General features: G+C 48.2%; 1 protein-coding gene across 2 annotated transcripts; it reads left to right on the top strand.

Annotated features, from left to right (window-relative positions):
- The first annotated feature begins 552 nt into the window (after positions 1 to 552).
- Jpt1 (Jupiter microtubule associated homolog 1) lies at positions 553 to 20,124 on the top strand. Of its 2 annotated transcripts, none has more exons than XM_051159034.1 (5): positions 553 to 719; positions 13,287 to 13,429; positions 14,360 to 14,457; positions 15,963 to 15,981; positions 19,840 to 20,124. In XM_051159034.1, exons 1-5 carry the CDS (start codon positions 664 to 666, stop codon positions 19,986 to 19,988), a joined length of 465 nt encoding a protein of 154 aa, XP_051014991.1. In that variant the 5' UTR covers positions 553 to 663; the 3' UTR covers positions 19,989 to 20,124. The 2 variants fall into 2 exon arrangements, with proteins under 2 accessions (XP_051014991.1, XP_051014990.1); XM_051159033.1 differs by having other exon boundaries at positions 13,287 to 13,435.
- Positions 20,125 to 23,894: the final 3,770 nt, after the last annotated feature.

The raw sequence follows: 23,894 nt of genomic DNA, 5'->3' as shown, positions 1-23,894 counted from the left end.
GTTTTTATATTTTGTCTTCTTGCCTCCTTTCCTTAATTTTGGACACAGGATCTCATTATATAGGCCAGGCTGGCTTCCAACTCAAAGTGATCCTCCTGCTACAGTCTCCCAAGTTGCTGAAGTAACTTTTTATAAGGTGTGTGTGTGTGTGTGTGTGTGTGTGTACACACACCTCAGGGCACACATCTGGAGGTCAGAGTTGGGTGCCTTCTACTTTGTGGGACCTGGAGATTGAACTCAGGTTGTCATGCTGGGAGGCAAGCACCTATCAGCCCCTCCAGTAACTTTTTTAAGTGACAGCGAACACTTGTGGGGAGCAAGACCGGATTGTCGGGGGTGGGGGAGGGGCGACGGTAGGGGCCAGTCCGTGCACAGGAAGGGGGCGGGGCTTAGGCTGAGCCTTGGTTTGCGCAGCCCGTCCTGATGCCGAACTGTGATTAGCAATGCAGATAGCCAATAGAAGTGAAGAGAGCCTTTCAAATCGGCCAATGGCGGCATGCGGAGGGTGGGCCCTAAAAACCCTATAAAGTAGGAATCCGGAGAGTGCCGCGGCGGCAGAGGCTCGTGGAGAGCGGCTGGTCGTGTTTGCGGAGCTGTCTGTGTCGGTTGATCCCAGTCCCCTCGGCGTTCTCTCCGCGCGAGGCTACCTCGCCCCTTGGCGCCATGACCACTACTACCACCTTCAAGGGTGTGGACCCCAACAGCAGGAACAGCTCCCGGTAAGGCGACGGGGCCGGGCTCGAGCCCTCCAGGGCTTGCGGGAGCCGCGGGGCGTTGGCGGTAACGGGCCGGGGGCAGCGCGCTCGCTCCCCGGAGGGTGGCGGAGCGAGGAGTGGGCGCCGCTTTGTGCGGCGGGACTGCCTCGGCTTGTGGCCCCGCCCCAGCCGGCCGGCTCGGAGCGACGGCTGAGGGGACCGTGGGTGGCGGCCCTTTGCCTTACGGCAGGTTGGAGTCCCTGAGAGTGTGCGGGAGGATCGGCTTCCAGTCATCCGGGGCGGTATTGGTCGGGTCCAGGATGGTGGGCTTGGTCTCCCAGGAGCCCAGGGAGCCTGCAGGGCCGTGGGTCCCGAGCCCATTGTCCCACCCGCGGGCCACGCGCTCCTGCTTCTGGCCTCGGGCGTGGGCTGGCCCCGGCCTTGGGCGCAGCGATCAAATCTGAGCCCTGATCCTGCGTGTCTGCAGGCTCTTGTCCTCGCGGTGGCCGGCTGGGTGCCCCGACTGCGCAGCAGGTGCACCTCTGTTAGGGCGGGGCGAGTCATCCCGTCCCTCCACTTCCAGCCCTGGATCCTATTCTCCGAGTGCCTCCCCGCGCCTAACAAAGGAGAGACCCCGGTCTCCTCCCCCTCCCCACGCCCACCTCCCTAGTTCGCCGCGCCGCGAACCGGCTCGTGGGTTTTCTGCGCTCAGACCCTCGGACCTCAGTCCTTCCACGCCACCTTCTTCACTTCTCCCGTTGACTTTGGCCGAATGAGTTCACCCCAGAGCAGGCTTCTCTTGGAGGAGGAGGAGGTTGCCTGTGCTTGGGCGGGGCCAGGGAGACATCCATTGTCTCTCCAGTAGTATGTTGTATCCCTTTCTAGAAGCTGGGACCTTGCTTGCCACCCAGTCGACTGCATTTTGGGAGAGGAGCGGGGTGTCTGGACTGGGGACCCTTTTCCTAACCCACACTTAACTTGGTGGGAGGATTTGGGTTCTGTGCAGGGAGTCCACATCGTTTCAGCACACAGTCCCTGACGTCGTCCTCGAGGCGTCTCTCAGATCTTCCTAACGGTTTGGTTCCCATGTTCTCTGGCCATCTATTCTCCATTGATGATGACCCGCAGTCGTGTGTGGGCCTTGGGGTCCTGGCCAAATGGCACAAAGGGAGCCATTTTGTGGGGTTAAGAAGACAGCGGTGGAATAGCAGTATCTCACAGGGGTTTGACAACTGGCCAACAAAAAGCAGCCTTCTTGGAGGAAGCACCGGGAGGGACAGGCCATGTCACTCACTGCTTTCAGTTTCACGAAGTAGTAAAAGACTGAGATGGAAGTGCACCGAAGGCGCTGTTGCAGGGCGGGGCGGATCTTGAGCGTGTAGACCTACCTCCTCGCTCTTGTCATCCTTCAAATGAGGTAATTTGTCACAGAGGACACGGGGGCAGATTGAACCCTGGGTTTTTGTTTCCTGTGAAGAGGCCAACTTTCTGCTGGTCTGACTTTGGTTACTGGTGTGCTAATGTGTAATCTGGGTTTTATTTTTGGGGGGTCCAGGCTTAGCTCAAGCCTTTGTAAAGCGTTTCAGAGCCCAGGTTCCTTACATGTATGTTTGACATATGAGACAAATAAATGCAAAGCACGTGTTTCTGGCCACCTTTGCCATCACTTGCCCTCTGGTACTGGTGCTCAGGTTCTGCCCGGTCCTCCTGTAATCTCCACAGCTCCCCAGGATTGTGCTTTTCTTGCTCTGCAACCTCTGTGGTGAATGTGCTGTAGTCGTGATGGGGACTTGGGATTGGAAGAAAGGAGTTATTATTTAAATAGCTATCTGTGGTATAACATTTTTGGGTCTTAACTTGGCTGTCCTGAAGCAGTTATCATATGTGGTTCAGAAGGGAAGTGGCAAAACCAAAGCTCAGGTACTTTGTCTTGCTAGCAAGTCCTTTGTTTGGGAGCCGCTCTCTAGTTCAGATGGTCTCTGTAACACTGACGTCATCAGGGAGGTAGTACCTGCTATGGCAGGACCAGTAAAAGTTGTACTAGACAGAGGTTTGACATATTTTTAAGCCAGCTGGGTGCTAGTACCCGCTGCCTCCCCCCCTTTTTTTTCATGGCTGAAAAAAATATTTACAAGTCCACTAGGGTTCTGAAGAATTTTCATAAGGTTTTTAATTACACTTAGCAAATAAAGCTTCCCCTCCTCCCTGAGGAAGGAGGGAGGACAAAGACGCTTTGATTTTGATTCTAATATTTCAAGTGCCTTTGGTCATTTAAGGTAAAACTGTAAAACAGTCCTACCCCATTAAGAACCTCTAGGGCTGGAGGTATGACAGCTTAGCATGTTCATGGTCCATAGCCTGGGCTACACCCTGCCTTCCATCCTCAGGAGTTCCCACCTCCTCCCCCCAAAAAAATCACCTCAGAATCTATCTATACCTTTAGAAATAATTTAAACAGTTTAATTACCTGGGAGCCTGGATGAGGGAGTGTGAGCCTATTATCCCAGCACTAGGAAGGCAGAAGTGGGAGGGCGGCTTTAGTCAACTCGAGGCCATCTACAGCTATGTAGAGATAGGTTGCTTCAAAATTGTTTAGATACAATGTATGATTATCATCCTTATAAACTGTATGAACATATTTATCTTGATTTATATAAATTTATTTTGGGTGTATTTAATATCTAAGACTTAAGAAATAATAGCTGTTTTTGTTTTTTGGCATAGACTCTCAACCATGTGGCTTTACACTGGTCTGGACTCCAGTATGTAGCCCAGGTTAGCCTCCAACTTGTGACCTTCAATCTCTTGAGTATTAAGATTAAAGCTTTCAAGCCGGGCGTGGTGGCGCACGCCTTTAATCCCAGCACTCGGGAGGCAGAGGCAGGCGGATCTCTGTGAGTTCGAGGCCAACCTGGTCTAAAAAGGGAGTCCAGGACAGCCAAGGCTACACAGAGAAACCCTGTCTCAAAAAAACAAAACAAAACAAAACAGGCTGACCTCAGTCTCACAAAGATCTACTTGCCTCTGTCTCTGGTGTATTGAGATTTAAGGTGTGGCTACCACATTCAGCTGAATATTTATTTGCATGTTTGTCTTCAGGGGCAAACAAACCCATGGAGTTGCTTTCAGGTTTTCTTGTTTCCTAACTGTGCACTGTTTCTTCTGTACATCTTTGCCCTCTCCTTGGATGTGACATTAGCATCTCAGTAAGATGCAGTGCTCAGGCCTGCACAGGGCTATGAGTAGGTGTCTTACTGTGCATCCGGAGGTGGGCAGAGGCATTCAGTCCTCTGGAGTAACAGAAGGTTGTGAGACACCTGATGTGGGTCCTAGGATCTGAACTCAGGTTCTCTGCAAGAGCAGCAAATAAATTTTTTGGTTTGTTTTGTTGTTGTTGTTTGTTTTGTTTTGTTTTGTTTTGAGACAAGGTTACTCTGTGTAGCCTTGGCTGTCCTGGACTCACTTTGTAGACCAGGCTGGCATCAAACTCACAGCAATCCACCTGCCTCTGCCTCCTGAGTGCTGGGATTAATGTGCATTGGTATCAGATCCCTTGGAACTGGAATTGCAGACAGTTGTGACCTGCCATGTGTGTCCTGGGAATTGAACCCGGATCCTTTGGAAGAGCAGATAGTGCTTTTAACCACTGAACCATCTCTCCAGCCCCCAAATACTCTTAATTATTATTTTATGTGTATGAGTGTTTTGCCTGAAAGTGTATGTATGGGTAGAACATGTGTGTTTGGTCACCACAGAGGCCGGAAGAGTATGTCAAATCCCTTAGAACTGGAGTTGCATATGGTTGTGAGCCACCATGTCAGTGCTCAGAATTTTGAATCTAAGTCCTATGGAGGAGCAGCCAGCCGGTGTCGTTAACCTTTGAACCATCTCTTTAGCCCGTTTCCTTGTTGCGGGCCATGGTGGCGCACGCCTTTAATTCCAGCACTTGGGAGGCAGAGGCAGGCGGATCGCTGTGAGTTCGAGGCCAGCCTGGTCTACAAAGTGAGTCCAGGACAACCAAAGCTAATACAGAGGCACTCTGTTTTGGAAAAAAAATAAGAAATTATTATCTGTTTGTTGGAGGGATGCCTGTAGAGTCCAGAAGGTGTTGGATCCCCCAGAGTTACAGATGACCGTTAGTTGCCTGACATGGGTGCAGTGAACAGCAAGCTCTCTCCAGGCCTTGAGCACTGCATCTTACTGAGTGAGGCAATAACTGTCATATTCTAGGAAGATGGCAGAAACAAGAAAACCTTAAAGTAATTCCGTGAGTTGGTTCGTCCCTGAAGACAAACATGCATTGTCCATGATGCACTTTGAGCACTTGCCACAGTCTCCCAGGCCGCAGCACGGCAGTCCCTCTGTCAGTCAGCGACTTTTGGGCTTCCCCAGAGTCTGCCTCTGCCTTCCTGACCAGAAGCTAGCCAGGATGCTAGCCAGCCTTAGCCGCGCCAGGCTTTGTCAGGGCCCCTAAACTATAGGCAGCCTTTGTATTGCTAAGTGGTTGTGGAAAGCGAGAAAGCGTGACTGAGGAAATGCTGACAGTAAATTTGCAGCGTCCATAAGTCAGGTTTGTTGCAGACACTTCATCCCGCGCCATGTGGCTCCCTCTGTGCTGCCTGCTCCAGAAGTGCTGTGCTTCCCTCCCCAGGGAGGGAAGCAGGGGTAGGGTGTGGGAGTGGAGTTTAAGAGATTGCTCTGAGGACAGGGGTGGAGCACACTTGAGCCAGGAAAGGCTCCAAGTGGAGATAGCATGCAACATGAAGGAAGTGGAGAGGACGGTGGCTCCAACAGTCTTGGTTTTGTTTTGTTTTTAGAAACCTGGACAAGGCAGAGCAGGGCAGGTTTCACTGCTTATACAGAAATGGGCAGTTTGTGAGGCCAGTGTGGGAAGGCAGTATTCCCGAGTACTGAGGCTGGAATCAGCCTGGAGGAGCTGAGGAGGCAGGATTGATTGATTTGGATTTTAGTTTTTTTGAGACAGAGTTTCTTTGTGTAGCCTTTGCTGTCCTAGACTTGCCTTATAGACCAGACTGGCCTCGAACTCACAGAGCCTGTTTCTGTTTCTGAGTGCTGGGATTAGAGTGAGCCATCACACCTGCCTAGGAGCCAGGGTTTCTATCCAGGGAGCCAGTGTGCACAGCAGGGACAGTGATGTTGTGAGAGTCGTCTCTGGTGCTGAGAGAGATGGCTCACATCTGTGATCCCAGCACTCAGGGGTCTGAGGCAGTAGGACGGCAGTGTCTACGACACTGAGGCTGTGCCGTGAGATCATCTGTAGAGAGGAGGAAAAGCAGTTAAGTCAGACTCTCACTCTGTGGCCTGACCTTTGCTGTGCAGCGCAGGGCTGCCTCAGACTGTTCCATCTCTAGTACCTTGTCTACCTCAGAAGCTGTTTTGTTTTGTTTTTTTTTAAAGAACACTTATTAAAATTGTGTGTGGGGGTTTGTATTTGTGAGTGAAGGTGCCCTTGGAGGCCATTGAGTCTGCAGGAACAGGAGTTCCAGGGCATTGTGAGTGCCTGATACTGGTGTTGGGATCTGAATTCAGGTCCTCTACACTGAGCCATCTCTCTGCCCTCTTCCCCACTTTAATGTGTGTGTGCATGTGGTGCATTTTCTGTGGCATGTATGGAGGTCAGAGGGGAACTTTGCTCTTGCTGTGGGCTCCTGGGATCTAACGCCCGTTGTTGGCTTCCTAGTAAGCACCTTTACTTATCTAACCCATCCGTCCAGAAGCACTCTTTAAAATAACTTAGGCCAATGGCAGTCAGGAGGCAGGAGGACAGTCATCTGAAACCCATTAGTGAGAGGGGACACCCGGCGGCACTGTGGTGACATTTACATGGTTTTAATAACAGTTTACATGTTGCCATGTTCCAGATTATATATAAGTTTGATGTTCCTATAATGACAGTCTGATGGGACAGATACTCCCGCCTGCCCTCATTTTATGGAGGAGAGACCTGAGGCATAGACAGGTTAGGCAACACACACTGTGTCCCTGAGAAAGTTGGTCCTGAGCAGGACATGGTGATTCACTCATGTAATCCCAGCACTCAGGAGACTGGGAGGATGCTTGTGCATTTAGGTGGTTTGTTCAGATTTATGCCCTTTCACCCTATTAAGCAAGCAGTACACCCTTTTGTTCTAGACTTCATTTATTTTCTAGTCTGAGGAGGAAAAACCAACCATGTTTTCCCTCAGATCAGAAAATCACAGCAGACACCTGTCACTTCAGGTGTGGGACCTTCACAGGCTTCATAGGTGGGGACACCTGCTGGGTGTTCTCTCATCCAGTTGAGTCGGGACACCTGGAGATAGTATGTCCCACACATTGAGGGTGCCCACGATGCCCAGCCTCTGTGGTTCTGCGAATCCAATCCACGGTTCCATGCATGCTAGGCAAATGGCCTACCCACTGAACTCTACTGACCACGCCACCACTTTCTTAGTCTTAGGCAGGACTCATTTCTAGCCTAGGGTAACCTTACATTGACTTTAGGCTGGCTTCAAATTCACAGCAGTCCTTCTATCTCAGCACCCCACCTTCTGGGATTACAGGTTTGAGTTACAGTGCATGGTTTTTAAGTTATTACACACACGACCCTTATTTCCCTGTATCGGGTTTTGTTTTTTGTTTTTTTCTGTTTTCTGTTTTTCGAGACAGGGTTTCTCTGTGTAACCTTGGCTGTCCTGGACTCGCTTTTGTAGACCAGGGTGGCCTGAAATTCACAATGATCCACCTGCCTCTGCCTCCCGAGTGCTGGGATTAAAGGCGTGCGCCACCACGCCCGGCCTTCCCTGTGTTTTTGACCACCTTGCTGCTGTAAATCAGGATTCCTCTAACCTGTCCTTAGGTTTAATTCATTTGCTATAAAATTTGGGGAAACTCCCACATTATGGGTTCACCCTGAAGGGTATAATTAGGTATAGAGTGTGAGAGGAAGGTGCTGGGCTCCTGCGGCCTCCAGGAGCCTCCAGTGTCAGCTGCCCAGAAGCTCTCTTGTCTTTTGTTTGTTCTTTGAGGCAGGGGCTATCTACGTAGTCCTGGCTGTCCTGGAACTAACTCACTATGTAGATCATCAGGCTGGCCTAGGACGCAAATGTCCCTGTCTCTCAGAGTGCTGGAATTAAAGATGTGCACCACTACACCTAGCTCTCTTTTGGTTGGTTTGGTTTTTCAAGACAGGGTTTCTCCGTGTAGCCTTGGCTGTCCTGGTACTTTGTAGACCAGGCTGGCCTCGAACCCACAATGATCCGCCTGCCTCTGCTTCCCGAGTGCTGGGATTAAAGGCGTGCCCCACCATGCCTGGCCTCTTTTGGGTTTACAGAGACGTCACTGCTTTCTGTGCATAGCTGCAATTGAGGCTGTGTAACGTGGTTAGACAAAAGGCACATTCCAGGCCAGGGGTTGTGGCAAGAGAACCCATGAGGTCTAGGCCAGCCTGGGCTACCTGTGACCCTGTCTTAAAAAATGGAGCTTGTGGTCTCTTAACAGATTGATTAGGGAACAGTAGACTGTTCTGCCTTTGTCTCTTTCAGTGCAGCCAAGGCTATACAGAGAAATCCTGTCTCAAAAAACAAAAACAGAAAAAGAAAGACCGCAGTTTGTTTTACTCCATCACAGTGTTCGCAGTGGACACGTGGTGACAGAAGTGCCTACCTTGTCAGTGCTTCCCATGGCGGGGCAGGAGTTATGCCCAGGAACCACAGACACAAACTGAGGCACACATGAGCCATAGCTAATGACACTCTTCAGATATTAGGGGCATATGTTACCCCAGGTGGTACCTACTTCTTGGACTCACAACTCTCCTGCCTTGGTCTGGATCATAAGTACCTGAGGCCGCAGGCCTGGCTACCTGCCCAGCAGTGAGGTTTTTAAGTTCTTAAATTTTAAATTTATTTATCCTTATTGTATGTGCATTGGTGTTTTGCCTGTGTGCCTGTGTGTCTGTGTGAAGGTGTCGGATCTTTGAGTTACAGACAGTTGTGAGTTGCCATATGGGTGCTGGGATTTGAACTTGGGTCTTCTGGAAGAGCAGCTGGTGCTGCCAACTGCTGAGCCTTCTCTCCAGCTCCTTAAGCTTCCTGTTAATATGGAAATCTTCATTTCTTTACCCTTGTGCTTCTTTCTTCTTAATATCTTCTCTCCCTCCCACCCCCCTACCCCCGAGACAGGGGGTGTCTTGGCTGTCATGGACTCGCATTGTAGACTAGGCCGGCCTCCAACTCACAGGGATCCACCACCCGGCATTTGTTAGTATCTTTTTCTAAAAAATATTTTATTGTGCATAGATGTTTTTGCCTGCATGTATGTCTGTGTGAGGGGGTCATAAACTCTGGAACTGGAATTTGACAGGTGTGAGCTGCCATGTGGGTGCTGGGAATTGAACCCGGGTCCTCTGGAAGAGCAGCCAGTGTTCTTACCGCAGAGCCATCTCTCCAGCCCAACTTGTTAGTATCTTGAAGAGCATTTTGTCCCTGATGATGGTGGTGGTGGCAGCAGTGGTGGCGCACGCCTTTAATCCCAGCACTCTAGAGGCAGAGGCAGGCAAATCTTTGTGAGTTTGAGGCCAAACTGGTCTACAAAGAGAGTTCTAGTATAGCCAGGGCTACACAGAAACTCTCTAAAAAAAACAAACCCAAAACCAAAACAAAGCAAGAAGAAAAGCATTTTGTTTGTTTGTTTTTGAGGCAAGGTTTCTCTGTGTAGCCTTGACTGATCTGGACTTGCTTTGCAGACCAGGCTGGCTTTGAACTCACAGCAATCTGCCTCTGCCTCCAGAGTGCTAGGATTAAAAGTATGCGGCACCCTCTCTCCTTCCCACCCTCCCCTAAGAAAAGCATTCTGTATGCTCAGAGTATATCTTCTGTTGTGCTCTCTGTGGCTGGCTTCTATCTTGTGCCTAGGAAGCCTTTCTCACTTGTGCTTCCCCCACTCCCCCAGCCCAGTCTTCCAGCTCAAAGCTGTCTTCCTCCTGTTTTCCTAGTGCTAGGATCACAGTCTGAGTAGCCCAGGTTGGCCTTGAATTTAACTCTGGTGCTTCTCTTTGGGCCTCTTAAGTGTTGGGATTATAGGCACGTACCACTAAGCCTGTTAGAGAAACATGGGCAATTTTTGGGGGCACGTGTGGAGCCTGAAGCACCAGCCAAGGACCATGCATGGACTGGACCTAGGTCTCATACACAGATGCACCTGGTGAGTAGCTCACCATGTGGGTCCCCTAGTCGGGGTGGGTGTGGGGGGGGCGTCTCTGACATGGACTCTGTTGCATGCTTTTTGATCGCTTTACCCTGGTGGGGCTGCCTTGCCTGGTGGGGGTGGCGCATTCCTTTAATCCCAGCACTGGGGAAGCAGATGCAGGCAGATCATATCTCTGTTTGAGGCCAGCCTGGTCTACAGAGTGAGTTCCAGGACAGCTAAGGCTGTTAGACAGAAAAACCCTGTCTCAGGAAACCAAAATAAACAAACAAAAATAAAATAAAAATGGTTGTGCAAACACTGAGTAGTAAGAACCAAACCGGGGTCCCCTGCAAAAGCAACAAGATCGCTTACCGCTGACCCAGCCCTCAGTTCAGAGCAAACAGAAAAACTGGCCCGTGCCAATTGTACATACTGATGTATTTCATTAGGGCAGGTATTTTTGGTTTTTGAGACAGGGTCCCACATAGCCAAGATGGGCCTGAAGTTGCCATGTAGCCAAGGATGACCCTGAGTTCCTTGATCCTCAAGCCTCCAACTCCCAGATTTGGGGGTTACAGGTATAAGTTGCTGCTTAGCTCATAGACAGTTCCTCAATAAAATATTCTGTGCTTCCAGTGTATCTCCTTCCCGTCCTCCCTGCTGGCCTCCCTTCAGCTCTTCCAGCAAAAATACAGTTTTATGTATCTGCAATCTAGGATCCATAAACGAGCACATGTGTTTGTCTCGGTCTCTGGCTCATTTATTTTTTTTAATATTTATTTATTGTTATGTATTGAGTGTTCTTCCTGCATGTACACCTGTCGGCCAGATCACATTACAGATGGCTCATTTCATTTAATGCACCGATCTCCAATTACAACCATGCTCTAGCAAATCACCCCCTCCTGGCCCTCTGTGTGCCCGAATAAAGCTCTGTCTAAAGACCAGGCTAGCAGCCGGGCGTGGTGGCGCACGCCTTTAATCCCAGCACTCAAGAGGCAGAGGCAGGTGGATCGCTGTGAGTTTGAGGCCAGCCTGGTCTACGAACCAAGTCCAAACAGCCAAGGCTACACAGAGAAATTCTGTCTCTAAAAACCAAACCAACCCTCCCCCCCCCCCCCAAAAAAAACAAAAACCAAAAAACAGGCTAGCCAGCTCCACCTGCCTCTGCCTCCTGAGTGCTAGGATTAAAGGCAAGCTCTGCCTCCACCGCCTCCCTGTGGCTCTGTGGAACATGTTTGTCACAGTTTCAGTGGTGGGTCTCCTAGGCTTCTCACTTGGCTGTTGTGAACAGTACTGCAGCAAACATGGACCATCATGTACCTCTGTCATATGCTTATGGCAGAGTTCTTCAGGAGCTTGTCAGATGGTTCAGTGGTTAAGGCGCCTGCTGCCCAGGCTTGAAGCCCTAGATCCCTGGAACACACAAGTGGAAGAGGAATACATAACACTTGAAAGTTGTCCTTTACACCTAAGGTGGTGGTTGTGTACACATTTAATCCCTGCACTTGAGAGGCATAGGTTGGGGATTCTCTGTGAGTTGGAGGCCAGCAGTACAGCTAGTGTGCTTACACAGAAAAGCCCTGTCTCAAAAAAACAGCAACCCACCCCCATCCAAAAAAAGCTATAACTCCCAGTGTTAGGTTTGCACAACAAATGCTTTTACCTACTTACCCTACTGAGTCATCATGCCAAGTGTGTTACGTTGTTTGTTTTCCAGACAGGGTTTCTCTGTGTAGCGTTGGCTGTCCTGGACTCCCTTTGTAGATCAAACTGGCTTCAAGTCAAGTGTGTTTTTATTTATATCTTATTTTTCTGGGACAGAGTCTCACACATGTAGCCTTTGCTAGACTATAATTCCATATGTAGACCAGGCTGGTCTTGAACTCCGTTTCCTGAGATCTGCCTGCCTCTGCCTCCAGTGTTGGGATTAAAGGCACATACATGCCACTACACCTGGCTAAGATTTTATTTTTATATTTTAGTTAGGCGTATATCTATGTGTTTGTGCATGTGACTGCAGTAAGCAGAGTTAGAAGTGGTTGTGTGCCCCAACATGGTCCCTCAGTAAGAGCAGCATATAGTGCCGAACCATCTCTCTAGCTCTAAGAGTCTTAGGTCTTACATTAGGTTTTTATAATTTTAAATTGATTTTTGTAAGAGATGAGTGATAGGGATCTAGTTTCTTCTGTAGATGTGGATTATTCAGGGTTTTCCGCAATATTTGTTGATTTAAAAAAAAAAAAAAAACCATAATGCCAGGCGTGGTGGCGCATGTCTGTAATCCCAGCACTCAGGGAGGCAGAGACAGGCAGAGTTTGAGGCTAGCCTGGACTACGAAGTGTGTCCAGGGCTACACATAGAAACCCTGTCTCAAAAATACCCCAAAAAAAAAAAAGGGCAAAGGGCTGGAGAGATGGCTCAGAGGTTAAGAGCACTGTCTGCTCTTCCAGAGGTTCAGAGTTCAATTCCCAGCAACCACATGGTAGTTCACAGCCATCTATAATGAGATCTGGTGCCCTCTTCTGGGGGGCAGGCAGAACACTGCATACATAATAAATAAATCTTTAAAAAAAAGAAAAGATTGCATTTCTTTTTATTTTATGTGTATAGGTGTTTTGCCTGCATGTATGTATGTATACAGTGTACTTGCCTGGTGCCCATGGAGGCCAGGGGAGAGCATGAGATTCCCTGTACTACACTCAGATGGTTGTGAGCTGCGTAGACTTGGGAACTGTGATGTAGACATATCCAGCCCCGGATATTTTAATATATGCATATGAATGCTTTGCCTGTGTATTCACAGGCACTAGGTGTGCAGCGCCTGCAGAGGCCAGAAGTGGTGTCAGACCCTCCAGAACTGGAGTTACAGAGTTGTGAGCCGCCATGTAGGTGCTGGGGATCCAGCTTAGGTCTTTGGGCTTAGTAGGCAAGTACCTTTGTGTGCTGAGCATCTCGCCTGTCCTCAAGACAGCTTTTATATGTCTAGCCATCTGTTTGGGGGTGACGATCTGATGCTGTGGTCCATGGGGACTGGCAGTCCTGCTCCGTCTCCCATGTGCTGAGCACAGGTGTGCTGTCTTGTTCTGACCTCCGTTGCAAATGTTTAGCTAAGCCCAGAGAGACAAGGTCCCTTCTGCCTCTTACCCTTCTCAAAGGGACACGGCCTGTTAGCTGTGATGACACCGCTGTGGCAGCTTTTGCGTGTGGTGGCCGGCCTCACTGCAGATGGGTAAATGAAGCACTGTTGGTGTCTTTACCTGCAGCAGTGGCCTTGCATCTGGATGGGTCAGTTCCTTCCTGTCAGCAGCAGTCTTGGAGAAGGGTGAAAGGTATTGAACATACCTATGCCAAGGAGAGTTTTGGTGTGATCCGAAGTTAACATCTTACTGTTGTTTCCAGGGTTTTGCGGCCTCCAGGTGGCGGGTCCAATTTTTCATTAGGCTTTGATGAGCCAACAGAACAGCCTGTGAGGAAGAACAAGATGGCCTCCAGCATCTTTGGGACACCTGAAGAAAACCCCCCATCCTGGGCCAAGTCAGCAGGTGCTGGTTGATTGGTTGGTTTGTTTCTGTTTCCAAGACAGAGTTACTATGTATAGCCCAGGCTGTCCTAGATCTCATCCTGCAGACCAGGCTGGCCTCAAACTCAGATTGTGTGCCTCCACACTTGTCAGCAGGTTTTACAAAGGTGCCCTTATTCAGAGTTACCTATCAGCTGGATTTGGTACTACTGAGCCCAAAACAAAGAAGAAAGGCAACACTGGTTGGGTGTGGCTTCATACCATGGAATCCAGTACTTGGCAGACTCAGGCAGGGTGATTGGGGATTCTGGGCTCCTGTGGGAGGTCCAGAGCTCCTGAGAGAGTATGTGGAGCTTGGAGTAAGAAGCAGAGTATCCACAAATAGTTTTCTGCTAGCCTGCCTTGAGTGTGTCTTTCTTCATTTTGTGATATGAAATTAACACAGTGTTCTGTTTTTGGTCTTCTATATATATATATACATATATATTTATTTTGTCTAGTTTTGTTTTTCCAGACAGGGTTTCTCTGTGTAGCCTTGGCTGTCCTGGACTCACTTTGTAGACCAGGCTGGCCTCGAACTCACAGAGATCCACTTGCCTCTGCTTCCTGAGCGCTGGGATTTAAAGGCGTGCGCCACCACACTCAACTACTATATTTTTTTAAATGATTAATTTTACATGTATGAAGCCATGTGGTGGTGGCACACCTCTTTAATCCCAGCACTTGGGAGGCAGAGATAGGCGGATCTCTGTGAGTTGGAGTCTAGGACAGCCAAGGCTACACAGAGAAACCCTGTCTTGAAAAGTGAGAGAAAGAAAGAAAAGAAAAAAAATGTATGTATGACTGTTTTGCCTGAATGTATGTGGGGCTACGAATGGAACCTAGGTGAGCCGTGTTCTGATGACTGAGGCATCTCTCTAGCCCCTTATTATTTGAATATATTGGTTTCTAGGTGCCAAGTCTAGTGGCGGCAGGGAAGATTCGGATTCGCCTGGAACACAAAGAAGTAACTCCTCCGAAGCAAGCTCTGGAGACTTCCTAGACCTCAAGGTCAGTGTGATAACAAGACAGGCTCATGGGCTAGCCAAGGGCTCTGCAGTTAAATGTCCCCTTGTTTGTTTTGTTTTTTTCTTTCTTAATTGCTCAGTTCTCCTAAATGAGTGGAGCAATCTTGGTGATGAAAATTAAAGTGAGCCACGCACGCCTTTAATCCCAGCACTCGGGAGGCAGAGGCAGGTGGGTCGCTGTGAGTTCGAGGCCAGCCTGGTGTACAAAGTGAGTGCAGGACAGCCAAGGCTACACAGAGAAACCCTGTCTTGAAAGGCCAAAAAGAAAAAGAAAATTAAAGTGTACAATCAGACAGAAAGCCAGACAAGTGGGCTGAGGGTGGAACTCAGTTGATGGAGTGTTTTCTTAGCTTGCCAAAAGTCCTGGGCCTATCTCCAGCCACTGCCACACAAGACCAGAACAGGAACTAATTCAGTACCTGGGAGCTGGTGGCAGCAAGATCAACTACACAGGGAGTTCTAGGTCAGCCTAACTACATGAGATCCTCCTCAAAAAAAGCTTTTAAGAGGCTGGAACGTGGTGGCACATGCCTTTAATCTCAGCACTTGGGAAGCAGAGGTAGGCAGATTGCTGTGAGTTTGAGGCCAGTCTGGTCTACAAAGTGAGTCCAGGACAGCCAAGATAACATAGAGACCCTATCTCCAAAAACCAGGCAAGTGATTTAACTAACCTGGCCTGACCCACTTAGGTGTCTCTCGGTGTTAGATTAGTCTTAAGCCCTTCAGGATTGGTTCTGCGGCCTTTGGGATCCCTCGTCCTTCTTTTGAACCTCATGTTTCTAGTCTAGCATTCTGGGAGTTGTAGGGCTGTGTCAGTTGTTTGAATGTTTGAGTTAACCCCAGGAAATGGCAGCACTGATGTTACAGTGGGATATACCTGCAGATAGAGCTGTGACTGGGTCCTCGGGGTGTGTGTCTGGGAGGAAGTCTTCCTGACTAGGTACCTCGGAGTACCTAAGGCAGCACCCTCTAGGTGTGAGGAGCCCGTGCAGCAGCTGTTGGGTGGTCAGGGCCCTTCAGCAGCTACATAGGGAAGGAGAGAGAAGGGCAAACTTAGGCTTTTCTTTCTCTTTTTGAGAAAATATCCTCTGGTCAAGGGTGTCTGTCTCTGTGTTACTAGCTTTGGGGCCCTTTATTTTTCTGGACAGTTGTATAATGTTGCTCAAGATTGCATTGAGGTTGTTACCGGATCCTACACTTAACAAAATAGAATTTCTTCTTTTCTTTTCCTTTCTGTTTGTTTTGTTTCGTTTGAGACAGGGTTTCTCTGTGTAGCCCTGGCTGTCCTGGACTCACTTTGTATACCAGGCTGGGCTCAAATTTAGAGATCACCAGCCTCTGCCTCCTAAGCACTGAGCTTAAAGGTGTGCGCCACCACCGACTAGGGTTTCATATTTAGGTTCAGCAGGATTAGCTGCTCTGAAGTGTGGTTGTTTCACGTGTTGCAGAATTAAAAACAGGAACTAATGGTGAACTTTTTTTTTCCAGGGAGAAGGTGATTTGCATGGTGAGTATCTGGGTGCGGACTGCTGTTGGGTCTGAGGCAGCATTCCGATCCCCGTGTGTTGGGGCGGCGTACCTTCCAGAGGAGGGAATGATGGAGCGAGCCATGTTTATTTTACTTATTTAAGTCAGCTAGCCTTTAATTCTAGCACTCAGAAGATGGATACAGCTGAGCCAGCCCGGTGGTATCTAAGGTTTAATCGGCTACTAAAAAAGGAAAAGCAAAACAAAATCAAAGATCTCTTTTAAAAGACATAGTTTAATCAGGCCAATGTTTTCATAAGAGGCTCTGGGCTGGAGAGATGGCTTACTGGGGAAGAGCACTCTGTTCTTCCAGGGGATCCACGTTTGAGTCCCAGCACCCACACAGTGTCTTATAACTGCCCAATTCAAATTCCAAGGAATTCAAGGCCCTCCTCTGACTTCTGTGGGCATCATGCATGTGCATGGTTTACAGATAAACATTCAGACAAAACATTTACAAACAGAAATAGATAAAGCTTTAAGTCATGCATGGTGGTTCACGGGCCTTAATCTCTGCGCTCAGGAGGTAGAGACAGGCATTGTGAGTTCCAGATCAGCCTGTTAAGAGTGAGTTCTAGGACAGCCAGGACTACAGAGAAAAGTCCTGTCTCCAAACAAAAAGTTCCCAGTCTGGCCTGGAACTCATAGAAACCTGAGTTCTGGGATTAAAGGCTTACCTAGCCCGTGTAATAGCTTGTTGATCTTGCTTTTGGCAGCACGAGGAGTTGGATTCAGGGCCCTGTTAATGTAGGGGCGAGCTGGTCATCACACCTAGCTCTCTGTAGGCGAGGCTTCTCTTTTCACTTTCAGAGCACTGCCACTGTTAGACCGTACTTAACAGAACCTGCTAAAAACAGCCCCTCCCACACCAGCTCCCCACCTGTGACGGCTACAAGTACTCTACCACTGAGCTACACCCCTAGCCAGCTAATCTGATTTGGGCAAGTGCATGTAGTTTAAAATTTAAGCTTTGGAAATCGTGGAGATGAGAGCGCCCTGCAGATAGGGGCAGTGTGTCTCAAGCAGTGGTTCCTCCCTGTTCTGTGCCCTAGCAGAGCTGCCCAGCACGTGGGGAACTCAAGTGTGGAGTCTGCTCTAAATGGGCAGCAGCAATATGTCCCCTGGCTGTTGTGGGCTTCTGACTGCTGTGGCTTTTAGCCCATTTGTCACAAAGTAACAATTAATACGTACTTGGATTAAAGGTCAGCCCCAGTGCTCCACAGTCAGCTTCAAGGGAGGATGCACTCAACATCTTTAAATGGCATAGGCTTGGCTTCAGTGTAAGGCAAATTGTGCTCTTTGGGGGGAGCTGCATCTGGCCGCCCTGTAACCCACAGTCCCAGCACACGGGAAGGCAAAACAGGACAATCAAGACGAGCTCAAGGCTCATTGTGGGCTATAGGCTGCAGGACGAGGCGGCGGTGATGGGGAGCTAGTCTGTCTTTAGGTTTGTTTTCTGAGACAGGGTTTCTGTGTAGCTCTGGCTGTCCTGGAACCCACTCTGCTCACAGAGATCCGCCTGCCTCTGCCTCCCTAGTGCTGGGATTAAAATTGAGCGCCACCACGGCCAGCTTGTTTTTAGTGTTGAATACCAGCATTTGGGAGACAGGCAGGAGGATCTCTGTTATTTCCAGGTTCCTAGGGCTACAGAGTGAAACGCTGTCTCAGAAAAAAGAAAGGGGAAAAAGAGGGTGACAAGTCTGGAGTGTAGAGTGAGGCTCACTGATAGTGTTGGCCATAGCAAATGACTGGCCTGGGCTTATTGTCAGCTCTGCAGAAATAAAGCCAGGCAGATGTCTGTGGGAGAGAAAGGAAGTTTAGGCAGCATTCTTCTTCCTACTTGCAGGCAAGATAGATTCTGAAACTTACTATGAATCATTCTTTTCAGGCAACTAATATCTCTTTTAGTTATCTTATTGAAGGGCTCAATAGCAAGTTAGTATATACAATGTTTCTTTTGATGTATAGACCCTAAGTTTTGTTTTTGGTTTTTTTTAAAGACAGGGTTTCTCACCGGGCGCCACGCCTTTAATCCCAGCACTCGGGAGGCAGAGGCAGGCGGATCACTGAGTCTGAGGCCAGCCTGGTCTACAAAGTGAGTCCAGGATGGCTAAGGCTACACAGAGAAACCCTGTCTCGAAAAACCAAAAAAAAAAAAAAAAAGACAGGGTTTCTCTGTGTAGCCTTGGCCGACCTGGACTCACAGAGATCCACTCGCCTCTGCCTCCCCAAGTGCTGGGATTACAGACATGCACCACCATGCCTGGCTCAGGTCCTAGGTTTGATCTTCAGTGTTGCTGTGAAAAAGTATTTCTCTTGAGAATCACTAGTTTAAAATACTGGCATTTATTTTCAAATTGCCATGAAAGTAACACTCTTGCTTGCTTTTAGTTTTTGTTTTTTTGAGACAGGGTTTCTGTGTGTAACAGTCCTGGCTGTCCTGGACTCACTTTATAGACCAGGCTGGCCTTGAACTCAAGAGATCCACCTGCCTCTGCCTCCCGAGTACTGGGATTATTAACTTTATTTTATGTATGTGGGTAATCTACCTGCATGTATATCTGCGTACCATGTATGTAGTTGTCGTCCAAGGAGGCCTGAAGAGGGTGTTGGATGCGCTGGGACTGGAGTAAGAGGTTGGTTAGTTGAGACAGGATCTCACTGTGTAGCCCCAGCAGTCCTGAAATTCACTCTGTAGACCAGTCTGGCCTTAAACTTAAGAGATCTACCTGCCTCTGCCTCCCTCATACTGACTGGCATTTTTATTTTGAGGCAAGGTCCTACGGTAGCCCAGGCTAGCCTTGAACTGTTTCTCTCAGCACTTCCCAAAGCCCTGAGGTCCCTGCTGGGTGCCAGCATGTTCCTTTACCTTCACCACAGTGACTTAACAAGCACACCCTGCCTCCTGGCGCTGCTTGTTTTATTTACTTCTTTTGGTTTTTTGAGCCTTGGCTCTCCTGGAACTCAGTACAGACCAGGTGGCCTACAGAGATCCACCCCCCTCTGACTCCTGAGTGCTGGGATTAAAGGTGTGGGTCATATACTGAGTTTCAGGACAGCCAGAGCTACATAGGGAGACCCTGTCTCAAAAGAAAAACAAGGCCAGGCCGGGGGGTAGTGTCTTGAGTCATTAATTCCGGTACTTAAGACAGGCGAATCGCTTAAGAGTTAGGTCCTAGGGCTAGAAGTTGGAGAGATGGCTCAGTGGTCTGCTCTTCCAGAGGTCCTGAGTTCAATTCCCAGCAACCACATGGTGGCTTACAACCATCTATACCGGAATCTGGTGCCCTCTTCTGGTGTGCAGGCAAAACACTTTATGTAATACATAAAATCTTTTTAAAAATTATTTTTTAAATTGTTTTGGTTTTTCGAGATAGGGTCTCTCTCTATTAGCTCTGGCTGTCCTGGACTTGCCTTGTAGACCAAGCTGGCCTTTAACTCACTGCCTGGCCATATATTTTATTTTTTAAAGAAAAGCTGGGCGTGGTGGCGCATACCTGTAATCCCAGCACTCGGGAGGCAGAGGCAGGCAGATTGCTGTGAGTTTGAGGCCAGCCTGGTCTACAAAGCGAGTGCAGGATGGCTAAGATAACAGAGAAACCCGGTCTTGAAAAAACTAAAGAAAAAAAAAGAAAAGGTGTCACCTTGTAATTCTATCTGGCCTCAAACACTCTTTGTAGCAAAGTATGACCTTCATTTTCCCACACATACAAAACAAGAAGGCAGCACACTAACAGGCTCCATTTGGGGCACAGGACCTCATTTGGTGACTTTTGATATCTTTGCTATGGTTTTTCTGTTCGTGCTCTTGAACTATTCTTAAACTCTGTCTTCCTAGAAAATGTGGACACAGACTTCCAAGCCAACCTGGGGCAGATTGAAGAGAAGCCCGTGCCCGCTGCGCCTGTGCCCAGCCCAGTGGCTCCAGCCCCCGCGCCATCCAGGAGAAACCCCCCTGGTGGCAAATCCAGCCTGGTCTTGGGTTAGCTTCTTCTATTGGAACTCTGTCCTTCTGTGTTTTTCCATGCTTGTGAACTGCACAACGTGAGCCTGACTGTACATCTTTTGGATTTGTTTCATTAAAAGAGAAGCACTTTATGTACTGCTGTCTTTTTTTTTTTTCTTCTTCTTCTTTCCCTGCTTTCTCTGTTCTGTTTTCTTCTGTCTGACTCCTGGGTCTGTGGGCCATGGCATGAATGTTTTCTAGTAGTAGCCTGGAATAGTAGACTGTTTCTAAGAACAAATGATCTGGTTCCTGATGTGTTAGAGACTCTTTTGTACCAGGATCCTGACGCTGTACTTGGCTTCCTGTGATGGGACAGACAGCAGCCATGGGCACTGCCTGGCAGCCAGCCCCCTTACACCAGCTGTCTCAGGTCATCGCTCTGCTTTCCTTGGTGTTGTCCCACCACCAGTGTCCTTTGCTAAGCAGCACCTTCCTGTGCCTCATGGAATGATGAAAGCAGCTGTACCTCACACCCCGCTGCCCGCAAAGCAAAGGAGCTGCTGTTTGTACCCTGATGATGCCAGGGGCCACTGTGACTGGCCAGCTGCTGGGCAGAGCCACCTGAGCACACAGATGGCTTCAGGCATCCAACCAAGCTGCCCTGGAATTGAAAGGTGAAGCACACACGGAGGCAGTCCCAGAGTGGGGCGTAGGTGTGCGTCCTACAGGGACACCCTAACCCAACAGCTCGATGTGCGCCGTGTGCATGACTGGTGCTTGGCCATGAAGAAAGTCTCACCCGTGAAACTTGTACTTGTCAGTCCTGGACTGTTGCTTACAGTAAACAATGCCGCCTTTTGAAGCACTGTGTCATCCTTTTCTTTCTTTCTTTTTAAGGGATGTGTGTGACTGAGAGGGAGGGAGTCCACTGTGTAGCTGAAGCTGGCCTTGAACTCCTGACTCAGCTTCAAGTGCTGTATTGTAGGCATGCACCACTGTGCCTAGCTTGTACAGTGCTGGGGATGGTACCCCTGAAGGGTTTCCTGCATGCCAGGTGGGTGAACTTTCTACTAACAGAGCTGCATCTCAGCCCTGTCTTTTGAATTTGAATGTCCCTCCTGGACCTTTCCTAAGAACCATCTCACCCGTGGTTTGATAAAGCATTCAGGGTTAACAGTATAATGAAAGTCAAAAGGGAAGTGGAATTTTCTTCAAAAGATAAAGGTTAGATTTTTTTCCCCCCTCTTAGGACAGATTGTCAACAGACGTACAGCTGTATAACACCATAACTGGCTGGCACCAGCTCTTTTACCTCTGATCCTTTGTGTAGGCTAGTAACATTTAAGAGTCTGTCTTGCACTCAGGAGGCAGAGACAGAAGGATCGTTGTGAGTTCGAGGCCAAGCCTGGTCTACAAAGGGAGTCTAGGACAGCCAAGGCTATACAAGAAAACCCTGTCTGGAAAAAAATAAAGCAAAGTCTCTCGGAGCCAAGGACAGATGTAGGAGGCCCTGACTTTGAACCTCTGCAGCCAGTCTTTTCTACATGTAGGTCCTTTCTGTTCACCATTACTGGTGTCCCATCCCTTCATTTGCCCCCACCCCCTCCCCGGCCTCCAATACCAAACCTTGAGATCATAAAGGTTTTCAAAGACGAAGGCTGCAAAGGGTATATAACTACAAAAGGATGCCCCCTCAACTGAGGTGACAGCAAGGAACCTTGAACAGCAGCGGGAATCTGGAGCCCCAAAGTGTTCTCTGGAGTGGTCTCTCTAGGAGGGTCTCAGTGGAGAGATGAACAGCCAAACAATACCAAGACCCAAAAACCTCCTGTTTTGGGCTCCTATCTATCTATCTATCTATCTATCTATCTATCTATCTATCTATCTATCTATCTATATCGTAGAGAGCCTCTCAGAGTCTGTACTAAGATGTGTTCCAGCTGGTAAAAACCAAGCCCCTGCACAAGGTGGTTCATCCTCCAGTGGATGAACATCACCTGATCTCTCACAAGTCTGCTCCCCATCCCACATTTGGGATCAAAACAAAAATGTGTACACCCACTACATAATCCCCTTTCTATAAACTATACAATAAAAATAATTATTAGAATTACCCAGTAAGTCATATTTCTTAGAGAAATTATTCCAATATCTATTCTGTCCTCTTATAGTGCCCAAAGTTTTCCTAAATCACTTTTTCTACAATTTACATTTATCAACCTCTAAACATGATTTAGCCCTTAAACTAATGCTTACAGTACTGCTATGGCTACCTAGTCTTCAACCCCTTCAGAGACTTAAGGAAGTATTATCTAATGTAAAGGAAGTGCAGGCAAGCAACTTCCAAAAGTATAGGCAGGACAGAGAAAGCTGACTGCCTGGACAGTCACGGGTTTTTCTCTATCATTGGGGCATCCAGTCTTCATCCTGCCAGCCCAAAATATCTGACAGATTGTTCTACGAAGCAGGATATTGGAAGGACTGGCCCACCTAGTCTCTGCAAAGCTGGACAGCCAATTTCTCAGTGTCATGCTTGGTCACAGTTTGGACCGTCAGTCTGCTCTCAGCAGTAGAGATAAGAACAGTCCTCTGTCCAGTGGCTACTCTGCCACACTTGTGTCTATGATGCTCTCATCTTCACGGAAGCTTGGAGGTGCTACCAGGAGCAGATGTGTGTCTCTGTCAGAAAAGCCCTTTATTATTAAGTGCCATATTCTGTAGATCTCTGAAATGTTTGAAGACCATCAATTTAATATATAGTGCATAATCACCTATCCTGTATCTATGGATTGATTGACAGCTATCAGTATATCTAAATAGACAGGCATTGCTTGTTTTTAGCTATGCACTATCTGCTTAACCTTGAGAACCTATACTAGAAGCTAAATAAAGCTCCTTCTGTAATTAGTATCTAACAAGACTACAAGTAAGACAGGTGCCAGGCCGGGCGTGGTGGCGCACGCCTCTAATCCCAGCACTCAGGAGGCAGAGGCAGGCGGATCGCTGTGAGTTCAAGGCCAGCCTGGTCTACAAAGTGAGTCCAGGATGGCCAAGGCTACACAGAGAAACCCTGTCTCGAAAAACAAAACAAAACAAAACAAAAAAAGACTTACAGATGCCTAACAACTAACTTGTATCTCCAACAATCCTGAACAGCTGTAATAGTTAGCTCTCATAAGACTAGAACTTCACATCACATTTTTAAATGAGTTGCATATGTACAATACAAACGTTGAACAAAGTCTATCAATATGCAATATGTACAATACATAAAGCAAAAGATGAGCAAAATCTTAAATTTCTATATATACCAATGTAAAGTATTTGAGGCTAATAGATTCAATAATTTACCTTTTATCCTATAGTTATATATCCTCCCTTTTTATGATTCCCTTTTCCCTCTTCCCCCTAACACTAGATAGGATAGAAAGATAAAGAATGATAGAGGGAGCCGGGCGTGGTGGTGCACACCTTTAATCCCAGCACTCGGGAGGCAGAGGCAGGCGGATCTCTGTGAGTTTCAGGCCAGCCTGGTCTACAAAGTGAGTCCAGGACAGCCAAGGCTACACAGAGAAACCCTGTCTCAGAAAAAAAAAAAAAAAAATGATAGAGGGGAGAAAGAAATTCCAAAATGTAACCTTTACTAATTTATAACCAATCCCCCTAGACAATAACAAACATTGCTAACCCACCAAAAACACCCACCCCACCTATTGGCAATGGGGGTGTTGTGTTCTCAAAATTACTTTTTGCTGTCTAGAGGTAAAAACGTCTTATGGGTATCCTTAGAAAAATAAGAGCCAGGCATGGTGGCGCACGCCTTTAACCCCAGCACTCAGGAGGCAGAGGCAGGCATATCATTGTGAGTTCGAGGCCAGCGTGGTCTACAAAATGAGTCTAGGACAGCCAAGGCTACACAGAAAAACCCTGTCTCAGGAAAAAAAGAA

Source organism: Acomys russatus, chromosome 16 (genome assembly GCF_903995435.1).
Source record: "Acomys russatus chromosome 16, mAcoRus1.1, whole genome shotgun sequence".
NCBI lineage: Eukaryota > Metazoa > Chordata > Mammalia > Rodentia > Muridae > Acomys > Acomys russatus.
This window is presented reverse-complemented; position numbering and strand designations above follow the sequence as displayed.

What these genes read in the sequence shown, in the direction of transcription:
- Jpt1 (XM_051159033.1), top strand. Translation starts at nt 664, where the DNA reads ATGACCACTACTACCACCTTCAAGGGTGTGGACCCCAACAGCAGGAAC. An exon ending in AACAGCAGGAACAGCTCCCG is followed by an intron (nt 720 to 13,286) that starts GTAAGGCGACGG and finishes TGTTGTTTCCAG; the next exon opens with GGTTTTGCGGCCTCCAGGTG. An exon ending in GGCCAAGTCAGCAGGTGCTG is followed by an intron (nt 13,436 to 14,359) that starts GTTGATTGGTTG and finishes ATTGGTTTCTAG; the next exon opens with GTGCCAAGTCTAGTGGCGGC.